Source organism: Budorcas taxicolor, chromosome X (genome assembly GCF_023091745.1).
Source record: "Budorcas taxicolor isolate Tak-1 chromosome X, Takin1.1, whole genome shotgun sequence".
Lineage (NCBI taxonomy): Eukaryota > Metazoa > Chordata > Mammalia > Artiodactyla > Bovidae > Budorcas > Budorcas taxicolor.
Window position 1 is genome coordinate 133,519,690 of NC_068935.1, and position 23,810 is coordinate 133,543,499.

Here is a 23,810-nt window from a genome sequence, read left to right on the forward strand (position 1 = left end):
TGCCACACTTCCGGCCAAGAAGCAGAGGTGGCCACTTTCCTGGTAACTACTACTCTTTTCCGTCCAGGCTGCTCTCCTTTTCTTTTCTTGGGATGTACTTTGAATATGAAGCAGGCAATTCAAAGTAGCAGGGGCTCTTTTGAACTCATTCCACTGTGCATGCGTGTGGCAATAACTGACTCCATTCTCCAGCTCGAATTTTCCTGGAATATGATTTTGACTGGTGTTTTGGTTCCCAGCTCTCATCAGTCCCTATATTGTTTTTCAATGCTGATTTATTTAGGCAAATTAACTTACATCGGTGAGATTAATTATCCAAAAACACTAGACTTGGAGTGTGGGCCCAACAAATGGCCTTCAGGTGCCAGGGGCCATCAATAATATTATTACTTCTTTGACAGAGCTCCAAACTGGAAATAAAATATCTGGTATAGACTTTCACTTGCCTTATTTTGGGGAGATCTGTGGCTTGAGAGCCACTGAAAGGGGATGCAGATGAGAATAAAGGATGAATTTTAGTTTTAGTGAAGGATTAAACATAGTTTTAGTAAATGCTTTTATAAGACATCCACAGATTGTAACTGTGGATTGTAACTCACCTAATGTACTTTCACACATCTGATTTAAAACTACATTTTGGTTTATCAGAATAGGCATCAGAACATGAAAAGTAAACAGATTCTGTACTAATCAGTGTTCTTGGATGCACATGACAGGTACCAAGTCAAGATAACTTAAAAAGAAAAACGATTTAGAGAACCTAAGAAATAGGAGGCATCTAAAGATCTTCTAACTAGCCATGTATGAAAACATCACCAGTGCCATAAAAACAGATCTGGTCAAGCCTCTCAACTGTCCACTCCCTTTCCAGAAAACATGCTACACAGAATGGCAGATAAAATGGATTCTTTATATTGGCCTAGACACATGTTTTTTTTCAGATCAGAGGGATGTGATTAGGAAGATTATTTCAATAGTTTCAGCTATGTCAGAAACTGGCTTGTGAGTCACCTTCTTGCCATAAAGTTAAGCTTTATGTGTGTGTTTCAGAAGTACTTAAGTGAGCACTACAAGCCTCCACTTTCTCACATGCTTGACAAATGAGTCTTCAGCCTTTGCTTGAATTTACCTAGTGCCTGGGGGAAAGGGCATTTAAAAAAAAACAAATGCTTAATTTGGGAGTCATTTTAGATTGGCAGAAAAGTTAGCAAAATAATGCAGAGTCCCCTTATGCCCTTCACCGAGTTCCCCCTAATGATAGCATCCTTTATAACCTTGGTACCTTTATCACAACCAAGAAACCAACATTGGTTTGTTATTCTCAACTGAACTACAGACTTTGTTTGGGTTTCACCAGTGAAAGTGTTAGTTGCTCAGTCATGTCAGACTCTTTGCAACCCCATGGAATTCTCCAGGAGAGAATACTGGAGTGGGTTGCCATTCCCTTCTCCAGGGAATCTTCCCGACACAGGGATCGAACTTAGGTCTCCCACGTTGCAGGCAGATGCTTTATTGTCTGAGCCTCCAGAGAAACCACACTAGATTTCACCAGTTTCCCCGCTAATAATATCCTTTTTCTGTTCCAGGATCCCATTCAGGATACTACATGCATTTAGCTGAGCATTATGTTTTCTTTTTTTTAAAATAATAACAAATGTTTCTTATGTCATACAGTTTCTGGGAATACCTTACCCTGGTTGTTCCGGTTCAAGTTCTGGTTTATGAGGTTTCCATCCAGGTGACCCAGGACTGCAGTCATCTGAGTGCAGTCATCCTCCGTGACCAGCCTGGAGGATCAGGGTCCAGGCTCACTCACCCGGCTGCTGGCTGGAGACTCCTCTTCCTCACCACAGAGCCCTTTGCAAAGGGCTTCTCATGCCATGGTTTCCCCTGCAGAGTGAGGGCCGCAAGACAGAGAGTGTCTGAGAGTGAAGCCACAGGGAACAGTGCTTTTTTCTGAGGCTACACATTTCACTGCTGAGCAGTTCCATTTGCCGACAAAAGTGTCTTCCTACAATTTCCTCCTGAATCCTAGTTCTGGCCAATGAAGGGCTGGCCAGTAGGTCTCTTCACCCCCACCATGTTTAGCCCTCTTAAAAAAAGAAGAAGAAACGGTCTCCCTGAGTCTTCCCTGAATGCTAAAGATGCTCCATTCACACAACTGTTCCTCACCAGATGACATGATCTGGTGTCCCCCTCCCTGCCCCCAACCCCATCAGAGGAGAAAAAAAAAAAACTTCATGGAAAGAAATAGAAGGTTGTTGACTCACGGAGTTTGCTATATCCCGCTACCTGTAATCAGGACTTTGGTATAAAGATAGCTATAAGCAGACTCACATTTCTTTATAAATTGATGGAACTTGTTATTGTGTCCAAAATTCATCATTATATATAAAGGCTCATCGATTCATAAACATTTTTATATTGTTCTTTTAAAAACACATACTGAGATTAAAGTTGAGTATTGTGACCAGTCAGGAAATGACAATGTTTCTAGTTCAGATGTAGCATGGTTTGAGCCCATAGCTGTTCTCTAGGTAGAGTTATGCACAGACCAGTGGTGGTCAGCCAGAGTGGTTTTGTCCCTGAGGGACACTTGGCCATGTCCAGAGGCATTATCATTTGTCACAACAGAGAATGGGTGGGTGTTCTGGCATCTGGTAAACTAAAGCCAGAGATGCTGCTAAATACCCCACCGTGCAGAGGACAGACAGCCCCTCAGGACAGTGAGTTATCCAGCCCCACATGTCATTCATGCCAAGGCTGAAAAAGTGTGGCATAAATTATTTGCAGTTTCTAAAAGGCCACTTCCCATTCTGCCACCCAAGTGTGTCTTTTTTATGTCATTTTTTCCTCACTCTGTAACTGTGCTCCCCTTACTGCCTATGAATTCCTTTGGTTTGCATTCTCTAAGAGTCTGTTTTTCTGGTGCAAGTAAATAACAAGGCAGCTATGGTTGGGGAAAGTGGGAGAGGTGCTGCCAAAAAGCATTCCTTCAACTTTTCTCTGCAGGAATTTTTTTGAAGGTTTGAAACAAGCTAGAACCTCCCTTGTAGGCTAGGATGGAGTTGCAAACTCCAAGGCTGGCCAGGTGTGCCATGGCTCAGAGGCACAGGTGTCTCTGCTGGCCTGGCGTGAGTGTGAGGACTGTGGGGCTGGTGCTGCCAGCTCTCACACCTTCCTCAAGAGGTCGGGAATCCAGACACCTATGTGATTTCCCGAGATTTCGCCTTAGAGCTTAAGGTTTTGCAAATCTCCGTGTTACTTAGAGATGATCATGCTGAGTAAGTAAGCCAGATAGAAAAAGACATATGATATCACTTATATGTGCAGTCTTAAAAAATGGTACAAATGAACTTATGTACAAAATAGAAATAGATACAAGGACATAGAAAACAAACTTATGATTACAAAGGGGAAGGGAAGGGAGAGAGAAATTAGGAGTTTGGGATTAACATATACATACTACTAATATATACAATAAATTATGAACAAGATCCTACTGTATAGGACAAGGAACTATACTCAATATTTTGTAATAACCTATAAGGGGAAAGAATCTGAAAAAGAATACATACACACACACATATGTATGTAGAACTGAATCACTTTGCTGTATACTTGAAACTAACACAACATTGTAAATCAATTATACTTCAATTAAATCAATCAATCAATCACTGTGCAGGCTAAACACAACCGGAGTAGTGGGGTGGGAATGTGGGTATGGTCATGTTGAACCCACCGACTGGTTCTGTGGCAGCATCAGAAGAGGGTTTTGTCCCCAGAATTGCACTTAGTTCTGTTTGACTTCATTTCACGTCTCAGGCAATTTGCACAGGCAGTTTCTTCTCCTTTCCAATACTGTGATCTTTATGGAACTCTGCGAGTGAAGGAATTTAAAGGGACTTAAGTGTTGATGTCCAGTCCCATATCCAGGTGCATCTCTGAATTTGGCCGTCTACATCCATTCTCTGCTATTGCTTCACTAAGGAATGGGCCTTAGCATGTTCTTGCCCATCACTCAGACTTCTTGTAGGGCAGAGTCTAAATGACCCTCACAGATGAACAGCCTCTGTTTTACAAATACCTTCAGAACCATCTCTCATGATGCAGAGGCCTAGCGACCTTAAACAAAGGATTTTCAGCTTCTCATCACAAGTATCTGAGTTCTCCTAGCCACCCCTCTCAAGACAGAGTCAGGCTTTTTATAAAGAGCTGTATTAGGAGTTTGGGTTTCAGTTCTACCACCTACCAGTCCTGCGATTTGGGGACAGTTTCCTTTAGTTCTCTGATGTTAATTTTCTCAACTGCAAGATGGATAGATCAAAAGGCTACATGAGTGGATTGTATGCTGATATGTGTTAGATAATATCATACATGCAAAAATAATTGATGCCCATCCTGGTGAACATTTAGAACTCAAATATTGTTAGTTTCTCTTTCCTCTGTCACTCTGTATTACTTTGGACATGTTGCTCTCTGTATCTGGTCTTTAATGTCACCTCCCTCAAATAGACACCCTATTTTCCTCACTATAGCACAGTGAGAAATCAGGAGCACCAGTTTGGTGTGGGCTAGTCCTGGGTGCAAGGTTTTAAATTTATCCCTTACCAATTTCTGCCCTGGACAAGTTACTTAACCTCTCCTAACATCTATAAAAGCACAAAATATAATAGTGTGAGCTTTGTAGAGCTGCTATGAGAATGTAATGAGACCATGGATGCTCAGCTTCTAGTACATACTCCAAAGTCACCAGCTCCTCATTGTCCCTGTATGCCTGTGTCACAAGGAAGTCATGGTTGCTGGATGAAATCATGGGCATTCAGATATTTAGAAAACTTACAGGTACGAGAACTTTCTGGTGGTGCAAGACTTTCTTGCTGAGTTTGCAGCCCCATTCAACTCATGTGATTTTTACACTGGTGCCATTCCATAAAAATGACAAAGTCTTTTGTTATTTTTATTGAGGAATAACATATATATAGTGATGTAAATAAATATGAATGTCCACACGTACAACTCAATGGGTTTTTAATATATATAGCTCATGGATCATATAACCAACAGCCAGATCAAGCTAAGGAACAATCCAAGCACACCAGGAGGCTCCTTCATGCCCCTTTGCAGTCAGTCGCCATTCCCCAAAAGTAACCCTTACTCTTCCATCTATCACCAAAAATGAGTCTTTCCTTGGACATTTTTTACCCTTAGTATCTCTGCTGCTGCTGTTAAGTTGCTTCAGTTGTGTCTGACTCTGTGCGACCCCATAGACGGCAGCCCACCAGGCTCCCCCATCCCGGGATTCTCCAGGCAAGAACACTGGAGTGGGTTGCCATTTCCCTCTCCAATGCATGAAAGTGAAAAGTGAAAGTGAAATCGCTCAGTCTTGTCCTACTCTTAGCGACCCCATGGACTGTAGCCCACCAGGCTCCTCCATCCATGGGATTTTCCAGGCAAGAGTACTGGAGAGGGGTGCCATTGCCTTCTCCGTTAGTATCTCTAGAATCAACTTAATATGAAAAATACTCTTTAATAACCTCTACTCTCTGAATCTGATCTTATCTGATTAAAATTAGGAATTGTATACTTCAGTGCTGCTGGGCTCTCCCTGGAACCAACCCAAAACCTCCATCTGACTTCTGGTCATAGACAGTGCTGACAAGTCCTCATGGCATGCTCTGCCCTGTGCTCCTTACCTGGAGGGAGACAAAAGCCTAGGAGATATGGTTCTACCCTCAGAGAGCTTCTCATCTAGCTAGAGAAACCACCACTACCTGACAGCAAGTGAGACCATGAAAAGCCTCTCCTAGAGGGACAAGCTCATGTTTTGTTGTTCTCAACCCTCCAGAGACCCTGTTTGGTACTGACCTCTCCCAACATGGCTAGATTAACCACACTCCATACCAATGATTCCTTCCCTCTGTGGTCACTTGGATGTGGAAGGCTTGCTGTCTTACCACCTGCTATTGTTTCATGTATGTCTATGGGCTCTCCCATCTAGGATGTGGTCTCCTGCAGGCACATGGAGGGCAATCCTCTAGTGCTTTTTCCAAGATGCCTTTGATCAGGATGTGTGACCCCAATTTTCTCTCCAGGTCACTGTACCCCATAAGATAGTGCCCACTCTGGGACCAGTTAGTAAGCATATTGTTGTTGTTGTTTAGTTGCTAAGTTGTGTCTGACTCTTTGTGACTCCATGGACTGCAGCATACGAAGCTCCTCTGTCCTCCAGTATCTCCCAGAGTTTGCTCAAATTCATGTCCATTGAATCAGTGATACTATCTAACCTTCTCATCCTCTGCCACCCCCTTCCCCTTTTGCCTTCAATTTTTCCCAGCACTGGGCTCTTTTCCAATGAGTCAGCTCTTCGCATCAGGTGACCAAAGTATTGAACTTTCAGCTTTAGCAACAATCCTTCCAATGAATATTCAGAGTTGATTTTCTTTAGGATTGAATGGTTTGAGCTCCTTGCTGTCCAAGTCACTCTCAAGAGTCTTCTCCAGCACCATAATTCAAAAGCATCAATTCTTTGGTGCTCAGCCTTCTTTATGATCCAGCTCTCACATCTGTACATGACCACTGGAAAAACCATACCTTTGACTATGTGGACCTTTGTTGGCAAGGTGATGTCTTTGCTTCTTAATGCACTGTCTAGGTTTGTCACAGCTTCTTTTAATTTCACGGCTGCACTCACCATCCTCAGTGATTTTGGAACCCAAGAAAATAAAATCTGTCACTGCTTCTACTTTTTTCCCTTCTATTTGCCATAAAGTGATGGGACTAGATGTCATGATCTTAATTTTTTTTTCTTTTTTAATGTTGGGTTGCAAGCCAGATTTTTCACTCTCCTTTTTCACCCTCATCAAGAGGCTCTTTAGTTCCTCTTCACTTTCTGACTTTGGAGTGGTATCATCTGCATATCCGAAGTTGTTGATATTTCTCCCAGCAATCTTGATTCCAACTTGTGACTCATCCAGCCTGGCATTTCACATGATGAACTCTGTATATAAGTTAAATAAGCAGGGTGACAATATACAGCCTTGACATACTCCTTTCCCAATTTGGAACCAGTCAGTTGCTCCATGTCTGGTTCTAAGCATATGCTGATCACTATTTGCACTGTTAAAACATTGCTGCTCAGTATGGATAGCCAGGAAGCTTAAATTACTTTAAAAGATAGAGTGGCCCTTATCACACTTTCTGGCATCCGAGGAATGATGGGTTGAACATAAACTGTTCTGTATGGTTGTAAGTACATGATACAGCAGTCTCTTGAGCAGATTCTCTATGCTGTATGGGAGCAAAAGACATTCTTCAAAAAATGAAGAGTCAATCAGCAAACTACTGACAGATAGCAAGGAAGAAGTGAGCAGTTTTATCGCGTAGCTCTGTTTTTCCTGAGGATTTTAAATGAGAAAATGGCTAAAGCCATGCCTCCTTACATGTTATTGCACATCATCCATCATTTTGTCTAGTTGCCTATTAATAACGTTCACCTCTGTCTAATTGGGGCCATTTTTAAAGAATGTGCCTGCAGTGCAGGAGACTGGGTTCAATTCCTGGGGTGGGAAGAGTCCTGGAGAAGAGAATGGCTACCCACTCCAGTATTCTTGCCTGGAGAATTCCATGAACAGAGGAGCCTGGTGGGGTTTGCCAAGACTTGAACACGACTGAGTGACTAACACTTTCACTACCTGCCTCAACAGGGTGAATTTTAGCAAGTATTAATGAATAAAATATGTAATTGAGGCAAGAAAGGATACCTTCAGTATGATTCCCTCTCTGGAGGCTCCTCGGGTACTAGCAATAGTCCACATCTGAACTTGGCTGCTGGTTATGTGAGAGTTGACTTCTTCATTATTACTTACACTGTATATTTATATTTATACACATCTACACATATCCTACATCCTCTAATTAAAACAATTTTTTAAAGTTGTTCTATCTTAAAAGAAAATGTCTCCTATCCTACATGTATTCTGGTTCTTTGACAACTTGCTTGAAATTTAGGATATGTCCACTGGTTATGAAAAATAAATCCCTTAGGATTTAATATATGGTTTAATTTTTCTTCTGGCTCAACTATTAAAATGAAGAGATGATAGAATTTTTAAAGGAATATGCTCATAATACAGTCAAATATATTTGGTGATATGAACTAGTGATGAGCAAAGTGTTGCCTGCAAAGGCCCTGCTGTTGTTCAGTCACTAAGTCATGTCTGACTCTTTGTGACCCCATGGAGACCCCTCTCTCCTTTACTATCTCCCAGAGTTTGCTCAAATTCATCTCCATTGTGTCGGTGATACTATCCACCCATCTCATCCTCTGCTGTCCTTTCTCTTTTTGCCTTCAATCTTTCCCAGCATCAGAATCTTTTCCAATGAGTTGGCTCTTTGCTTCAGCGGCCGCAGCATTGCAAAGTAAAAGACCTGTTAGTTCTATTTGAAGAACAGATTAGAATCGTGTGCAATTAGTATGTTTAACGTCTATCTGCTATAACATGTCTATATGATAATGTCTGTGATGTCTATATGATGTAACATATAGAGGTTAATGTTTCTATGGTGTGACAGATCATGGTAGGCCCTGTGGTGAGACCATCTTTTAGATGCTGAAGATAAGAACATACACATGATGGAAGAGATTGATGGCTCTTTGCCACATCACAACTGATTTACATCATTTTCATCTACATATTTCATAACTGCCAAAGTGAAGACTGTCATGAACTATGTCCATTTTATGGGTATATTCCTTTGCTTTCTGAAGAGAAGGAGGACTTGTGTGTGCCTGCTGATTATATTGTGATGTCTTCTGACTCCAAAAATTCAGAGAGGAGGTGTGGGGAACATCTGCAGCCCCATGAGGATCCCAGGAATGTTCATTTCTGTTGACGAATGCCTAGTCTGTCTTGTCCTGATATCAGTCTTGCCTTTAAGTTGTATTAGACTCAATCTCTTGCTTTACTACACTATTAAGGATATCTTGTGAACAATTCTTAATCCCCTTTTAAACCCAAGGTTCCTTGCAGCATGGGCTGCATTTCAACTGATGGGTAGCAGTGCAGAGTCCTCATTTGTACTTCCTACACATGAAGTTGACAGCTGCATTATTCCAAAACACATTCTCACTATGATGACTGCCAGTATTTTATGATGACATACTAGGAATTCATTTGCAGCTGCCTACTGATATAGAAGGTATCTATATTCTTTAGTGAGTTAACCAGTGAAGTACATTTGTTGCAAGTGCATATATATAAGATGCTAAAAGGATCAATGCCTTACTTATTCTAGTAAAAATTAGAAACAACCCAAATGTCTGTCAGTGGGGGTGATGGGGGATGGTTAGTTAAGTTATGGTATAGCCATACTATGGAATACTATGAAACCCGCCCCCCTCAAAAGAGAGTAGACCTGAATTTATGGAATGTGTCAGGCTCCCCATTAAGCACTTTATATGCAACATTTTATTTTGTCTTCACAACAACTCCATGAAATTCCCATTTTATAGATGAGGACCCTGAGACTTATCCAAAGTCACAAGATTAGTAAATGGTGTAACAATGATTAGATTTGAGTTCTATGGACCCCAAATTCACTTCCTTATTCAGTTACACTCTATTAGCTCATGGATGTCAAAGCTGTGTGTACTGTTGACTCCCCTCTCATGGAGATTTAATTTGAGATGACATTAGTTTGCATAAATATGAAGAGACTCATGTAATAGTAAAAGCAAACATATGTAAGTGTCAAAACTAAATGGCCTCTGAAGGAAATAAGTTTCCTGTATTTTCCGTGGTTGAAATAGAATTAAAGAGCACACACCAAGATTCTGGCTATATGTTCAATTCAAGTTAAGAATTTTCACGTATTTTCAAGCCCATTACTCTGCTTAAAATGCCAAATTATGAGTAAAATGAGAGGTCACACTTCTGCTCAAATGTATTTATTGAAAATGTAAACTGTCATTTATCTGCTTGTTTTTACAACTTTTCATTTTTTTAATATTTACAGATGGACAAAAGAGAAAGAAATCTTTGAGAAAGAAACTGGATTCACTCGGGAAGGAGAAAAACAAAGACAGAGGTAAAAGACAGAATGAACTAAAGCAAATGTGTCTTCCATGGAGCATACTGGTTGAATTTGCTGGGGTTTTAGAATTGCATTGATTTACATGGTTCAACTCTATTATGTAAACTGGATTTCTACAGTGGAATGCCATTAAAGGCTGTTTGGGTCTACTCTTTTGTGTTCGAGTGGCCCTGTACTGAATTGATGAGTTCAATTGGTTTGAGCAAAGTATGATTCATGCCAAGTTCATGGTTCCAATTATGAAGCTGGCCAATCAGCAGTGTATAATGAAAACCTGGGTTGAGTAGCCATGGATAGTATCTCTAACGCTAACCAGCTGTCTGGCAAATCTAGATAGTTAGGCAGGGCTAGTTGAATGACAAAGAGTTTGGATTCGCCTACCATTTCTACTGGAAAGAAATAGTCTCATCCTCATGGTTAGTGAAGATGGGCTGTTGTCAGCATTGTAATGTTAGATCACAGCATACTCTTTTTTTTTTTTTTTTTGCCCTGTGGGTTTTGGGAATGGTTGACTCTCTTCATACTGTCCCCTTCTGTGGATATTTAGGAAACCAATAGTTTAGCCACTCTCAGAGGTATTTGGCGGAGAATGCAATGGCACCCCACTCCAGTACTCTTGCCTGAAAAATCCCATGGATGGAGGAGCCTGGTAGGCTGCAGTCCATGGGGTCGCTACGAGTCAGACACGACTGAGCGACTTCACTTTCACGCATTGGAGAAGGAAATGGCAACCCGCTCCAGTGTTCTTGCCTGGAGAACCCCAGGGATGGGGGAGCCTGGTGGGCTGCTGTCTATGAGGTCGCACAGAGTCAGACACGAGTGAAGCGACTTGGCGGCAGCAGCAGCAGCAGAGGTATTTGTGTTCCTTTTTAACTAATATTCATTGAGCCTGCATAATGGGCACCTGGGCCCCATTAGCCCAGTATATCTTTTTGTGGCTTGTTTCTACGTCTTCATATGAAATGACTGCTGAGTGGTATGATCATATGAATGTATTTCCATTTTATGTGTCATAGTGAATAAGTGTTGAGTAAGGGAGGCCATATGTCTTGCCTTGGCGTTCTTTTATATAATGATCAAATTTCTGCTTGAGAGTAATGAAAGGCAATGAAATCAAAGGTATAAAAATAAATGCATTGTGGTAAGTATTAGACAAGACCTAGATACACCACTGATCCCAGACTCTACACCCATATCTTGAATTGTGCCTAAAGGGTCATGACATCTGGTTCTTGGACTAAAAAGAGATAAAGAATTCTAATAGAAAAAAATGGTATTGGTGAACCTATTTGCAGGGAAGGAATGGAAATGCAAATATAGAGAACAGACTTATGGACACAGTGAGGGAAGGAAAGAGTGGGACGAATGGAGAAAGTAGCATAGATATATATACACTACCAGGTAGAAAACTGATAGCTGGCGAGAAGTTGTAGGCACTCTGTGATGATCTAGATGTGCGGTGGTGGGAGAGGAGGGAGACTCTAGAGGGAGGTGATATATATGATATATATGTATGATATATGTATGATGATGGTTGATTTGCATTGTCATATGGCAGAACCCATCACAATATTGTAAAGCAACTTTCCTCCAATTAAAAAATACATTTTAAAAATAAAATTGAAAAAAGAATTCTAGAGAAGAGAAAACTAGTGTTTTACTTCCCTTAGAGCATGATATCTCAATCTTGGGACTGTTGACATTTTCTACAGAACAATTCTTTGCTGTGGGGGCTGTCCTGTACACTGTCTGGGATGTTTAATATAAGCATCCCTGGTCTCTACTACTCGATGCCAGTACCACTGCTCTCAACCAGAGTATCTCCAGACATTTCAAATGTTTACCTCCAGCTGGAGGAAAGGACATGAAAATATCAAGGATCCCTGCCCCTGACTGCATTGTACTGATAGAATAATTTGTGAAACCTTTAAACATTCGAATGCCCCCACCTCAGAAAATCTGACCCCATTTGTCTCTATAGGTACTGGGCATGAGTCATTTTATAACTACCAATGTGCACCTTCTACGATGAGAACTCTGGTCCATACTAACCAGTTTACCCATCAGGGCACAGTCTACCGTAACAGAATCTCATGCTAGCATAATAAATACAATGGATATTTACTCTTCTTCAGCTATCCATCATTGTCTGAAGAATTGTATTCTGTTCAATTAATTCATAAACTCATGCCCTTATATTTAAATGAATATTAGTAGCCAGGGTAGCTTTTTTAAACTAGAGTTTTTACTCATCCTATTCCTGCCATGGGCCGTTTTATCTCATTAGATTAGAGTAATCCTCGGTGTTATAGAGTTATTAAAGGGATCATCCAGACTGATATTAGTAATGTGTTATCTTTAAAGTTGTTTATTCTAAGATGATGATATTGGTACTGGGATCTGAACACTCAAAATGTAGACGTGAGGTGATTCTTCAGAAGTGCCCATTCGTGTTAAATGAAACAGAATGAGCATTTCTGTTTTTTGCAGATGTTTTAATTCCCTCAGCAGAGGGAGAGGTATGTGTGCTTCTCCATATAAGAAAACACCAGGAAGTAAGGGTTGGGCAGGAAGGGCCAGGGGAAGTAATCAACCAGTATGCACTGGGCTAGTATACATTTTTCAGACCAAACCGTATTTAGATATTATATAGGCTCACTGAAAATTTGGCAGTGTTTTATGAGGTTGCACAGGGTGCTGGCTGGGAAAAGGAAGGCAGATTCTGGTGATTCCAAGGAAAAGATACATCATGTATCCAACTAAGGAAAGAAATATCAAGATATATGGCATAAGAGGTGGTTGTGTTTGTTTGTTTTTAGCTTTGATAGTTGAAAAGATGATATCCTAGGCTTCAGTCAAGCTTAATGACATGGCATTTTTTTCTGACGAGAAAGTCCTATGTATGTCCACACATCCATCACATGGATGTCCTGGGAACCAGGGTGTGATGGAGCAGTGTGCAGGGCTCTCACAGTTGTGGCCAGTTCACATTGTTTTCTTCCATTTGAATATTACCATTTGGGTTCATAACAGCTGCACATGTGAAAAATGACAATCATTTGAATTCAAGAGTAAAAGAAGGAAAACAGGAAACTCTAAATGACCTTTTGAGTTAGGTCATCTAAAAATAGATAGGAGCAGCTTTTTAGAATCAAATTGCTCTCCCATAGAGTGACTCATTAAATGTTTGATTTGCTGCTATATTAATTGATTCAATCAGAGTGAATCCTGTCCTGTGTTTTATTAAATTGCCTTAACATAATATACAACAGATCCTGTGACACTTCTGTGTCCCTTCTGCCACTTTAAGCAGTGCCCATATGACTTATGATTTCCATATGGAAACCAGGATTGATGCTGGTTCAGAAAACATATATTTTCATACAGAATACTTCCAAGTCCTTCATTTCTCTTAGTTAAATTACTTGGCATCCCGAAAGTATTTTTTCAACTTTCAGAACTTCAGAAAATTTCTTTCTTCTGTCAAAAAGAATCACTTTGGGGGAAAAAAGGTTTAAAAATAGCTGCTTTGTTCCAGTTAATAATGTTCCTAATCAGAGCACAAGGGGAATAGGTTTTACCATAGCCTAAGTCTGGGAGCTAGGTCCCCACTCTACAGGATATTTTCAGATGGTGCCATATGTTTATTGACGTAAACTCTGGTGATAGTCAGGTCTAGCACCTTTCTTTATGCTGAAATGACATCATGCCATGTTTTATTGTCCCTCCCTCCCTAGATGTGTTATGACATGTGAGCTGTGAAGTAGCCCCTATAGAAGAATAGTTGATACAACTTCATTCTGTGTCATATTAAATAACAGTTGAAACATCAAGTATTTGTTACTATAAATTAAGGAGGGATGGCTTAATGGTACCTTTGAAAGGACTGTCACACCGCAGTGTAAAACATGATCTGGGTTGGAGGTGTGAGACAACAGTGGAGGGAGGAAGCCTCAATCCAGATGCCAGATCACTTTTTTTTGCATCTATTAAAAAAATTTTTTTAATTTGTTTTAATTGGCAGATAATTACTTTACAGTATTGTGATGGTTTTTGCCATACATCAACATGAATCAGCCATAGGCATACATGCGTCCCCTCCATCCTGAACAGCCCCCTCCTCCCTACCCCATCCCTCCAGATTGTCCCAGAGCACTGGCTTTGGGTGCCCTGCATCATACATCAAACTCCCACTGGCTATCTATTCTACATATGGTAATATATATGTTTCAGGGCTTTTCTCTTAAATCCTGCCCACTCCTTCTCCCCCTGAGTTCAAACATCTCTTCTTTACATCTGTGTCTTCTTTGCTGCCCTGCACTTAGTTCTGGTGAAGGTAAGGTCCAGGATTGGGACTGAGGGAGCTGGTGAAAAAGGCGGCATGCAGGAAAACAGAAGAGGAGGAGGAAGTCAAGGAGATGTGAGGACAGAGAATCAGATGGGTCATTTAGGTAGACATCCACGTCACCTGGGATGATGGTGGCCAAGGGTTCTGACTGCCAGGATAGAAGATAGCGATGAGCAGGGGTGCCAAGGAAGCTTGCAGCCCCAGGTTTCAGCCATGCAGTGGGAGGGAAGGATCTGGAAATTGCTGCAGGGAGCTGAGAGACCAGCACATCACCTCCAGGGACTCAGGACCACGGGGAGGCAACAGAGGCAGTCTGCAGTGAGGATGGCAGGGGATGCCGTCTCCTCAGGAAACACAGAAAATAGATCAGAACGGGATACACACTGTCCCTGGCCCCAGAACATTGACTCTTGGTTAATGTCTTTATGGTTTGAAAAACCCATTATCAGTTTTATAAACAGCTATCAGCGCAGAGTCCGTAGGTTTCCTTTTCCCTCCAACAGAAGAGGTTCGAGCCCACAGATAAGCCTGTGCCCAGCACTTTATTTACACAAAAAGGAAGGTTTTGCTCAACCTGGTTGGGCTGAATCCTCGATTTTACAATAACCACATTTCGAGAAGCAATTATATGCAAGGAACCCTGCCGAGAACTTTCCAGCGACTAGACACAAGTTCAGGGCATAGAGAGATCTATCTCCTCTCTCAAGCCTGAGAGAGTTCTCTGGAGAAAGCAATGAGAAATTAAAGAGATCAGATCAAAACACTACCACTGAACGAATACATAAACTCAGCCAGGGAAGAAAGCCTATTAGAGAGAAATAAAAACCTGTTATAGGTGGCTACATCTCTTCAATGGAAAGAAAAGAGAAGTGAAAGAGTCATTTGGGGAGAATGACTTTACGTATTCCATCTGCTTCATTTGTATTCCATGATTCCAATTTACAAGTAGAGCAACAGACTTTTAGATATGAAAAATGACAGATACCGAAGGAAACCATATTACTTCTTTTTTGCCAAGGATATTAGAAATCTCTAGCTGAAGCTGGTTGGTTCCCTTTATGTGGATAAAATGTCTCAAAAAGAAATCAATACTCCTCATGTCATATTAAATCCCTGCTATGAATATGCCTACTTGAGCAGACACAGGTCATTTTATACATTCATCAATGCCCTTTCTGCTGTTATTACTCTCCAAAAGTTTTTATGTATTCCAAATAGCCATCAGCCTTGCCATACACTTGTTCCTAGACTTGCCCCAACCTTTTTGAAGGAAAACTATTTGATTATTCCCATAGACGAGGTAGCACTGATAGACACAATAAATCCTGAGCTGCCTGTTTGGTTTCTAATTTTGCTAGTAGTGAAAATGACCTTTTACCAGTAGTGACTATTGGATCTTACTACCTTGTCCACATTGATCCTCAAAACAAATGCCTTAATTATTTTTTGTATCATCATGTGCCGACTAGTTTGGTGATAGAGGGTAAGAAGCATCTTCTGAAAATCCAGAAATGTGGAAGTTTTGATTTTTCACTTCAACATAAATTGCATATTTTGACAGAACAAGAGGTGCAGACTTTTCAAGTGCCATTTCTGCTTTTCCTGCAGATTTGAGTACTAGCCCAGTGATGTTCAAGCTGTTGCCATGGATCAAAGAGGAAAACCTTTTAGAGCCTCTTTCCACCTGATTTAATGTTCGCCTTTTCAACCTTTTAATTGTTTTCCCTTGATCATTCTGGTTTTATTCACAAGGGTTATAAAAACAAGGGCGAGGCTAGACTCCAGTTTCTGCTGCTAGGAGATGTAATTTTGAACCTCAAAGAAATAATCCATTTAATTTAATTATTAATGCTTTTCAGCATGAATTTAAAATATTACCAATAAAATGCCTGGCCCTAAGGACTGGTGTGCTTACAATGTGTGTGTATACAAATGGATTTACTCTAGAGATCCAGAATGCAACTGTCTCCATCTCCATGATCCTCCTTCCCCAAAACTGTCCTTCCTGGAGGATGTAACAAATTATATCCTGGGCCCTTCACCAGCTAGCTGGTCGGTGGTGAGAATCCACTTCTGTGTGTGGCCAGGAGGATGGCTTGAACGTAGATCATGAGAGTGACAGCACAAACCCAGCAATTGGAGGCAGCATGTGGGGGCAAAAAACACAAAGAAAGAACTGAACAAACTCCTTCCCCAGCTGCTCCTCTGCCTCTTGGGTTGTCATTTCAGCTGCGGGTCTTTGACTTGGAACCTCGAAGTATAACCACTTACTTGAATTTCAGGCTTTCTGCATCTCTCTTAACAGCCCGTGTGGTGGTGGTTTAGTCAATCAGTTGTGTCTGACTCTTTTGAGACCTCGTAGACTATAGCCCACCAGGCTCCGCTGTCCATGGGATTCTCCAGGCAAGAATACTGGAGTGAGTTGCGATGCCCTCCTCCAGGGGCTCTTCCTTACGCAGGGGGGATCAAACCCGGGTCTCCTGCATTGGCAGGCGGGTTCTTTATCACTGAGTCACCAAGGAAGCCAGTATGGCACATGATAGACTCAATTATAATTATTTATGTATCTGATTCTCTACTCCCTTACCCCACCCTACATTCTGAAGCCTGCATGAGCATACTCCCCACTGCATAGCTTGACATAGTACATATAGGTATTCACTAAGTGCCTGTTGTTTGTTTGTTTGTTTTTTAATTTTTATTTTTACTTTATTTTACTTTACCATACTGTATTGGTTTTGCCATACATTGACATGAATCCACCACGGGTGTACATGCACACTAAGTGCCTGTTGAATGAATGCATATGCACAGAGTCTTCTCAGGCCTTGTAAGCTTTGGGGGTTCTTGAGACATCCATCAAAGACTTAAGTCTGTAAAATGGTGTACTTATGAGGGGGCTTCCCTGATAGCTCAGTTAGTAAAGAATCTGCCTGCAATGCAGGAGACCCCAGTTCGATTCCTGGGTCAAGAAGATCCACTGGAAAAGGAATAGGCTACCCACTCCAGTATTCTTGGGCTTCTCTTATGGCTCAGCTAGTAAAGAATGTGCCTGATGCTGGAGACCTGGGTTCAATCCCTAGGTTGGAAAGATCCTCTGGAGAAGGGAAGACTACCCACTCCAGTATTCTGGCCTGGAGAATTCCATGGACTGTATAGACCATGTTCATCCTATCAGAAATGTCACCTTTCTCTATAAAGTTATTTCCTTTAAACATTCTTGAGATACATGGAGAAAAGCTGGAAGCCTAGATTTCTAAAACCCTTGCTCTTTAAACAAACTGACTTTCTTTTACTGAGATAGAAACTTTGGCCTCTCTGACAAACCCAAAAGTCATCTCCGTATTTTTTGGATGGATCAGTTCTTCAGAAAACAGTCATTTGAATATGTCTGCCCTTCGATCTGCAACGTGACTGAGAGTCTTCCCTGGTCTGCTCTTCCTCTGTAAGTGAATGTTTGTTCTTTTGATTCCAGAGTTCATCCCACAAGCGTTTGGAATGCCCTTATCCCAAGTTATCGCAAATGACCGGGCCTATAAACTCAAACAGGACTCGCAGAGGGACGAGCACAAGGATGCCTCCGATTTTGTGGCTTCCCTCCTCCCATTTGGAAATAAAAGACAAAACAAAGAACTCTCAAGCAGTAACTCATCTCTCAGCTCCACCTCGGAAACACCAAATGAGTCAACGTCTCCCAATACCCCGGAGCCGGCTCCTCGGGCCAGGAGGAGGGTGAGTTGGCCACTGTTTTCTCTGACACTGAAGTTAGGACAACGGAAGAGTTCTAAGGTTATTCTCTGAGTCTTGGCTTATGTGAAAACTGGAAATATAGTTTGTGTCCAAGAATCTGTCAACAACCCCATTCAGGGAGAATTTGCACTGGCCCCGAGACACCTGACACACCCTCACAACCTTTCCCTGACCCCTTTCAAAGGTATTGGGTGCCTCTCCTTGGTTACCCATGATATTCAGAACATTCTACAACATCACCACTGATCCTGCTCTAGTGTGATCTTCTGTTGTTCCCAGAATTTCCTGTGAGACTGTGAGGCTTGAGGGCAGGGCCAAGTGTTTTTGTTAATCTCTTCATCTCATCTAAGAACTATGTCTGGCTAAGTACATTTGCACCTGTGGCTCAGATGATAAAGAAGCTGCCTGCAATGCAGGACACTCAGGTTCGACCTCTGGGTGGGGAAGATCCTCTGGAGAAGGGAATGGCTACCCATTCCAGTATTCTTACCTGGAGAATCCCATGGACAGAGAAGCCTGGCAGACTGCAGTCCATGGGGTTGCCAAGCATCGAACAGGACTGAGCTACTAACACTTACTTACACTTACTTCATAAACAATGAGATTTTTCTTATCAATAGGGCGTGGGTTTTTTCTCCAACATAACTGTAGAAACACACACACACACACACACATATCCTCTTTCAAATCAATACTGTAATAACATGGTAGGTGGTGCTAGTGGTAAAGAGCCCGCCTGCCAGTTCAGGAGATATAAGAGACATGGGTTTGATCCCTGGGTCAGGAAGATTGCCCCGGAGGAGGGCATGACAACCCACTCCAGTATTCTTGCCTGGAGAATCCCATGGACAGAGGAACTTGACGGGCTGCAGTTCATGGAGTCACAAAGAGTCAGACACAATTGAAGCAACCTAGCATAGCACACAATAATATGGCTCCATTTATTAAGTGAGTACCATGTTCCAGGCACTGTGCTATTATTTACCACTTCAGATTTCACATTTCATTCCAAGAAAGCTGAGTTTCTAGGCAAATTGGTTGATGATTAGCTGAATCAGGAGATAAATATCTCTGAAACTTCCTGGGTCATTAAGAGATCTCTCCTTTTCCTCTTGCCTGAAAGCACAAATCTTTGCCATCTCCAGCCATCAACTCCTACCCTAGTTAAAACCCCAGACACTTCCCAGTTAAAATCCACAATGCTCAGTCAGCCTCCAATATTTAGAACCTCTCCAAGATTCAGGGGCACCTGAGCCACCCACCGCTGTTTCCAGCATTTCCCTGTGTTTAAAACTGAAGAAATGACAGCATCCTGGAATATTTGAATTTGCATGATGGAAGTGTTCTTCCAGTCCCATGATAATCTCTCAGACTGTGTGTATAAGTCTACAAGGCAATGACACCAAAATGCCATGTATGAGCTTTCTGAGACTCTAGAGCCCAGGCAATGGGCCTCCCCAGTGCCCTCCCCTCTGTCCAGGCCTTGCTAGGACACCAGCTGCCAACTTCTTCCTCTAGGTTTCATCAATGAGTGGGTGGCCATACAGACATCATTGGTGCCCTGTGCCCTTACCCTCAGCTCTTACCATTCCTAGCGTGCCAGCCCTCTTTCCACCTGTCACTGACCTCATTTCTTGGCTGGAGGCTCTCTCTGATGGCCAGAGACACCCACCCATGCAGATGACAGCCTGCAAGTAGGAAGACATTCATGTTACCTCCCTACCCCTACCAGAAGTTGCCCTTAATCAATGACTCTGGAGACTTGTGGTAAGTACTTCAGCCCCCTCACTCCTAAGCGGGAATAGCTCTGAGGTACATGACCTACATGATCGTCCAGGTCCCCAGGGCAGTCGGGCTCCAGCTGCCCACAGGCTTGTCACGGGCTTGGCGGGGCTCCCTCCGCTGGCTGCCTTCACTTCCCTTTCTCATTTCCCCACTCCCTACAGCTATCTCCTGGGACTGTCCCCTAATAAAGCACATTATGGCACTTCTGGGGAAAACCAAACTAAGACTGTTTATGGAATCCTATTTTAAAATCTACTTTCTAGAGCCATAGTTGAATTGTTGTTTGTTTTTTTTTTTTAAATTCACAAGCGTTCTCTGACTTTACCTCATTCATCAAGTATGTGATTTTTTTTTCTTGTTTCAAGGAATGAAGTGGTTGGGTCAAACTATTTTAATTGTATGTTTGCCATCTCTTGTCTTCCATTTGGAAAAAGTTGTCTATTGTTGAAATTGTAACTCTCGGTACCTTACCCTATGTCGTGAAGGTTTCCTAACTTTTTCAAAAGGTGTTTGGTTTTTTCCTTTTAAAATAGAAACAGCACAATTAAACAGTATAATTTTAAGTGGGCAAAAGTATTTATTGGACAGCATTGGGGGAAGCAGTTTTTATTTTCTCCATCTGTACTCTTTGTTCATGTCTGTGTATAATTTGCAGGGTGCAATGTCAGTGGATTCTATCACCGATCTTGATGACAATCAGTCTCGACTGCTGGAAGCATTACAGCTCTCCTTGCCTGCTGAGGCTCAAAATAAAAAAGAAAAAGCCAGAGATAAGAAACTCAGCCTGAATCCTATTTACAGGCAGGTCCCGAGGCTGGTGGACAGCTGCTGTCAACATCTTGAAAAACATGGTAAGCAGACTTGAGTGTCAGCAATCAAGTACTTTCATGTATTCAAGCATCATTCATTTAAACACCCAATTTCAATTCTATATTCATTTGATCAGGCTCTAGGTCGAAACTTCCTTTGTGAAGAAAGTTTACATAGTGTTGGCATAAGCCCAGTAGAAATAAACAAGATATGGCGGGGGGTGGGGGGGTGATAAACTTGATGATATTCAAACTCCCTAGAGCCAAAGAGTCCTCAGAAGTGACACTGGAGACAGGAAATTGAAGGGAGGACAAGGTGTGTTGGGCTGGGTTATCCTCAGGGCCTCCTTTAAACAAAGCAGAGCCACTTCTATGTTCTTTACATGTTGAGGTTACTCAAGGCTTCCTTTAAAAGAAAGAATCAACTTCTTTAAAAAAAAAAGATTGGGAAACCATTCCTTAAGTGAATAGAAAATGTGTAGTTTTGGACAATAGTTTTCTATATTGTTATTTGCATTTTTGTGGAAAGATGTCCACTTAAAATTTCTTCATTGTGCCCCTTTTGGCAACTCAGTTCCACTTTATATGCTGACTTTAAAGCTATGTATGGTTCTTTAAAATCTTTGTTGAACTTTAGACTTTTGGCTCATCAAACTGCCATGTCTACGACCTGAATTTGTTTGCTATAATGTTAGCATGAATTTTATGGAATGAGAAGAGTTTATTAATTGCTTCTTTTTTCCAGTTTTATTGAGAAATAATTCACATACATCACTGTAATTACCTTTTTACTATAAAAAATGATGTACTCATCATAATAAAGAAAAACAGAAAAAGAAATCCTCAAGATATACAGACATAACTACAGTAACATTCTCATCTATTTCTAGTAAAAGTGGGGCTTTACAAAAATTAATCACCTTGTTATATATGGAGATCACTAGATAACATGAGTGACTTAATATAATTAATATGTATTAAAACTTTGCTTATGCAAAATTTTAATATGTAGATGTATGTGCGTATGTTCATGTGTTTGTTTATCTGTCTCTTCTCCTTAGAAGATAAGCTAGACATCAAGAAAAGTATGTTAGATATTTGGAATTCCCAAAACTTAGTATCATGGTAACAATGTAAATGTTCAATCAGTATTACATGAACAGAATTATTTTTCAAAATAGCTCAGCAAGTAAAGAGTTCAGTACCATGAATACATAAATTCAGCCTATACTTTACTATGAGCTAGAAAAAGCAACTCATACTTTTATAATTATAATTTTTCCTTGTAAAGAATGTAGAGAGTGAACTGTAAGGTACTTTAAAGAATTCTAAATGAGAAAATTCTACTCCAGTCATGCTCCAATCCACTCCGATCATCCAAAAATGCAGTGACAGGTTGTGTAACTGCTTTTGTGAAAGAAAACTTGGCATGTCTTTATATTTTCTGTTGGAAAATAAATTTTCATGAATTTTAATTTGTGAAATAGCATTTCCTTTAAGATTACTGAAAAACAGGGCAGTTCGTGTTTTCTTGGGGTGGAGGGTGGCATGGGAAATAGTTACAGTGCACTTTAGGGCCAAGGAAAGAAGATACCTGCATGATCTTTCAAGGTCCTGATTCTGTTCTGAGTTTCCATGATGCTTAGACCAAATGGCTCTGGAAAAAATAAGAGACAGGCTCAAATTCAAACAGATATTAATCACAAAAAAAGAGCAAACTTCAAAAGCAATTTTTGTAAGACTTTATTTGCCAGTTTTTGAAATGGATAGCAGAGAGTTTGAGTCACTTTAGCCTTATAGATATTTGTCAAAGATCTTTTCATTCTCTCTCAAATCGGTCTTGGACTTACACACACAATAATAAAACAAAACAAAAAAAAATGGAGAGAGAGAAAAAAAAAACGGTCTTGGACAGTAGTCTTGACTCCATCTATATTCGTGTACACTACCCTTCCCCACTTTTACTTCACCAAATGCTTTCTCTACTATTAGGCCAAACTTCCTTAACCATCCTTGCTTTCTCTGAACCGCACATTTCAAACAGAAACAAACAAAAAACCAGACAACATAACAAAGAGTCAGACTCTCTTCTGTCTCTCGATTTAGGCTGAGTTGAGGCGGGGAGCTGGGGTGGGGGGGTGCCGATTTATTATGCCTGCCCTCGTTACTTGAATTCTGTAAGCCTGGGATTCAAGTGCCTGGGGTCTAGTTTCCATTTCGGCTTCTGAGGAAAAGGAGAGAAAAGTGATTGCATCAATTTCTGGGACAGGGTTTAGCAATGTCACATTTCTTTGCCAGATCTAGGACTTTTTTGATGGACACCTGTTTTTTCTCAGTGACTATCTCAAGTCAAGGTTACTGAATGCCTGGACTGAATCTTCTTGAGGAAAATGACTCTAAAGCTTATATCAGAGAATGGCATTGGCTATCTGAAGGCTGTCATCTGCTCTGCCTAAAAATTAATTAATTAAAAACAGATTATAATCAATTGATACATAGAAATTACAGTAATCAATCACTAGCTATTAATAGTTATTTTCAAAATCACGGTCACCTTTACTGAGTGGAAAAGTACTATAATTGAGGAAATAATGACATAGAAATAGACATTTCTGCCCAGACTGGAGGAATTCAAGCAAAAGAATAGTCTCACGTGGGAAGAAAGTGCCCTTATGTGATATCTCACTTATGTAGAAATTTCAGCTATTTGGAAACTATCAAACCAACAAGAAAATAATGCAGCCAGAATTAAAATTGTGAAGTCATACTAGTATAATAAGGGCTTGCCAAGTGTCTCAGTGGTAAAGAATCTGCCTGCCAATGAAGATGCCCTGGAGAAGGAAATGGCAACCCACTCCAGTGTTCTTGCCTGGAGAATCCCATGGACGGAGGAGCCTGGTGGGCTGCAGTCCATGGGGTCACAAAGAGTCAGACACGACTGAACAACTGAGCACAGCACAGCACTATTAAAATAAAGTTTTCTGTTTTGCATGGAAATTCTCATTTACACCAGTCAGGGC

The 23,810-nt window shown here is 41.1% G+C and overlaps 1 protein-coding gene across 3 annotated transcripts in view; it reads left to right on the top strand.

Moving 5' to 3' along the window:
* ARHGAP6 (Rho GTPase activating protein 6) overlaps nucleotides 1-23,810 on the top strand; it is a 535,940-nt gene that overhangs the window by 467,184 nt on the left and 44,946 nt on the right. For all 3 annotated transcript variants that reach the window (XM_052662938.1, XM_052662939.1, XM_052662940.1), the window contains exons 3-5: nucleotides 10,021-10,092; nucleotides 17,922-18,178; nucleotides 20,637-20,832. In XM_052662938.1, the coding sequence (XP_052518898.1) occupies nucleotides 10,021-10,092; nucleotides 17,922-18,178; nucleotides 20,637-20,832 (525 nt within the window). The remainder of the gene's footprint in view (nucleotides 1-10,020; nucleotides 10,093-17,921; nucleotides 18,179-20,636; nucleotides 20,833-23,810) is intronic.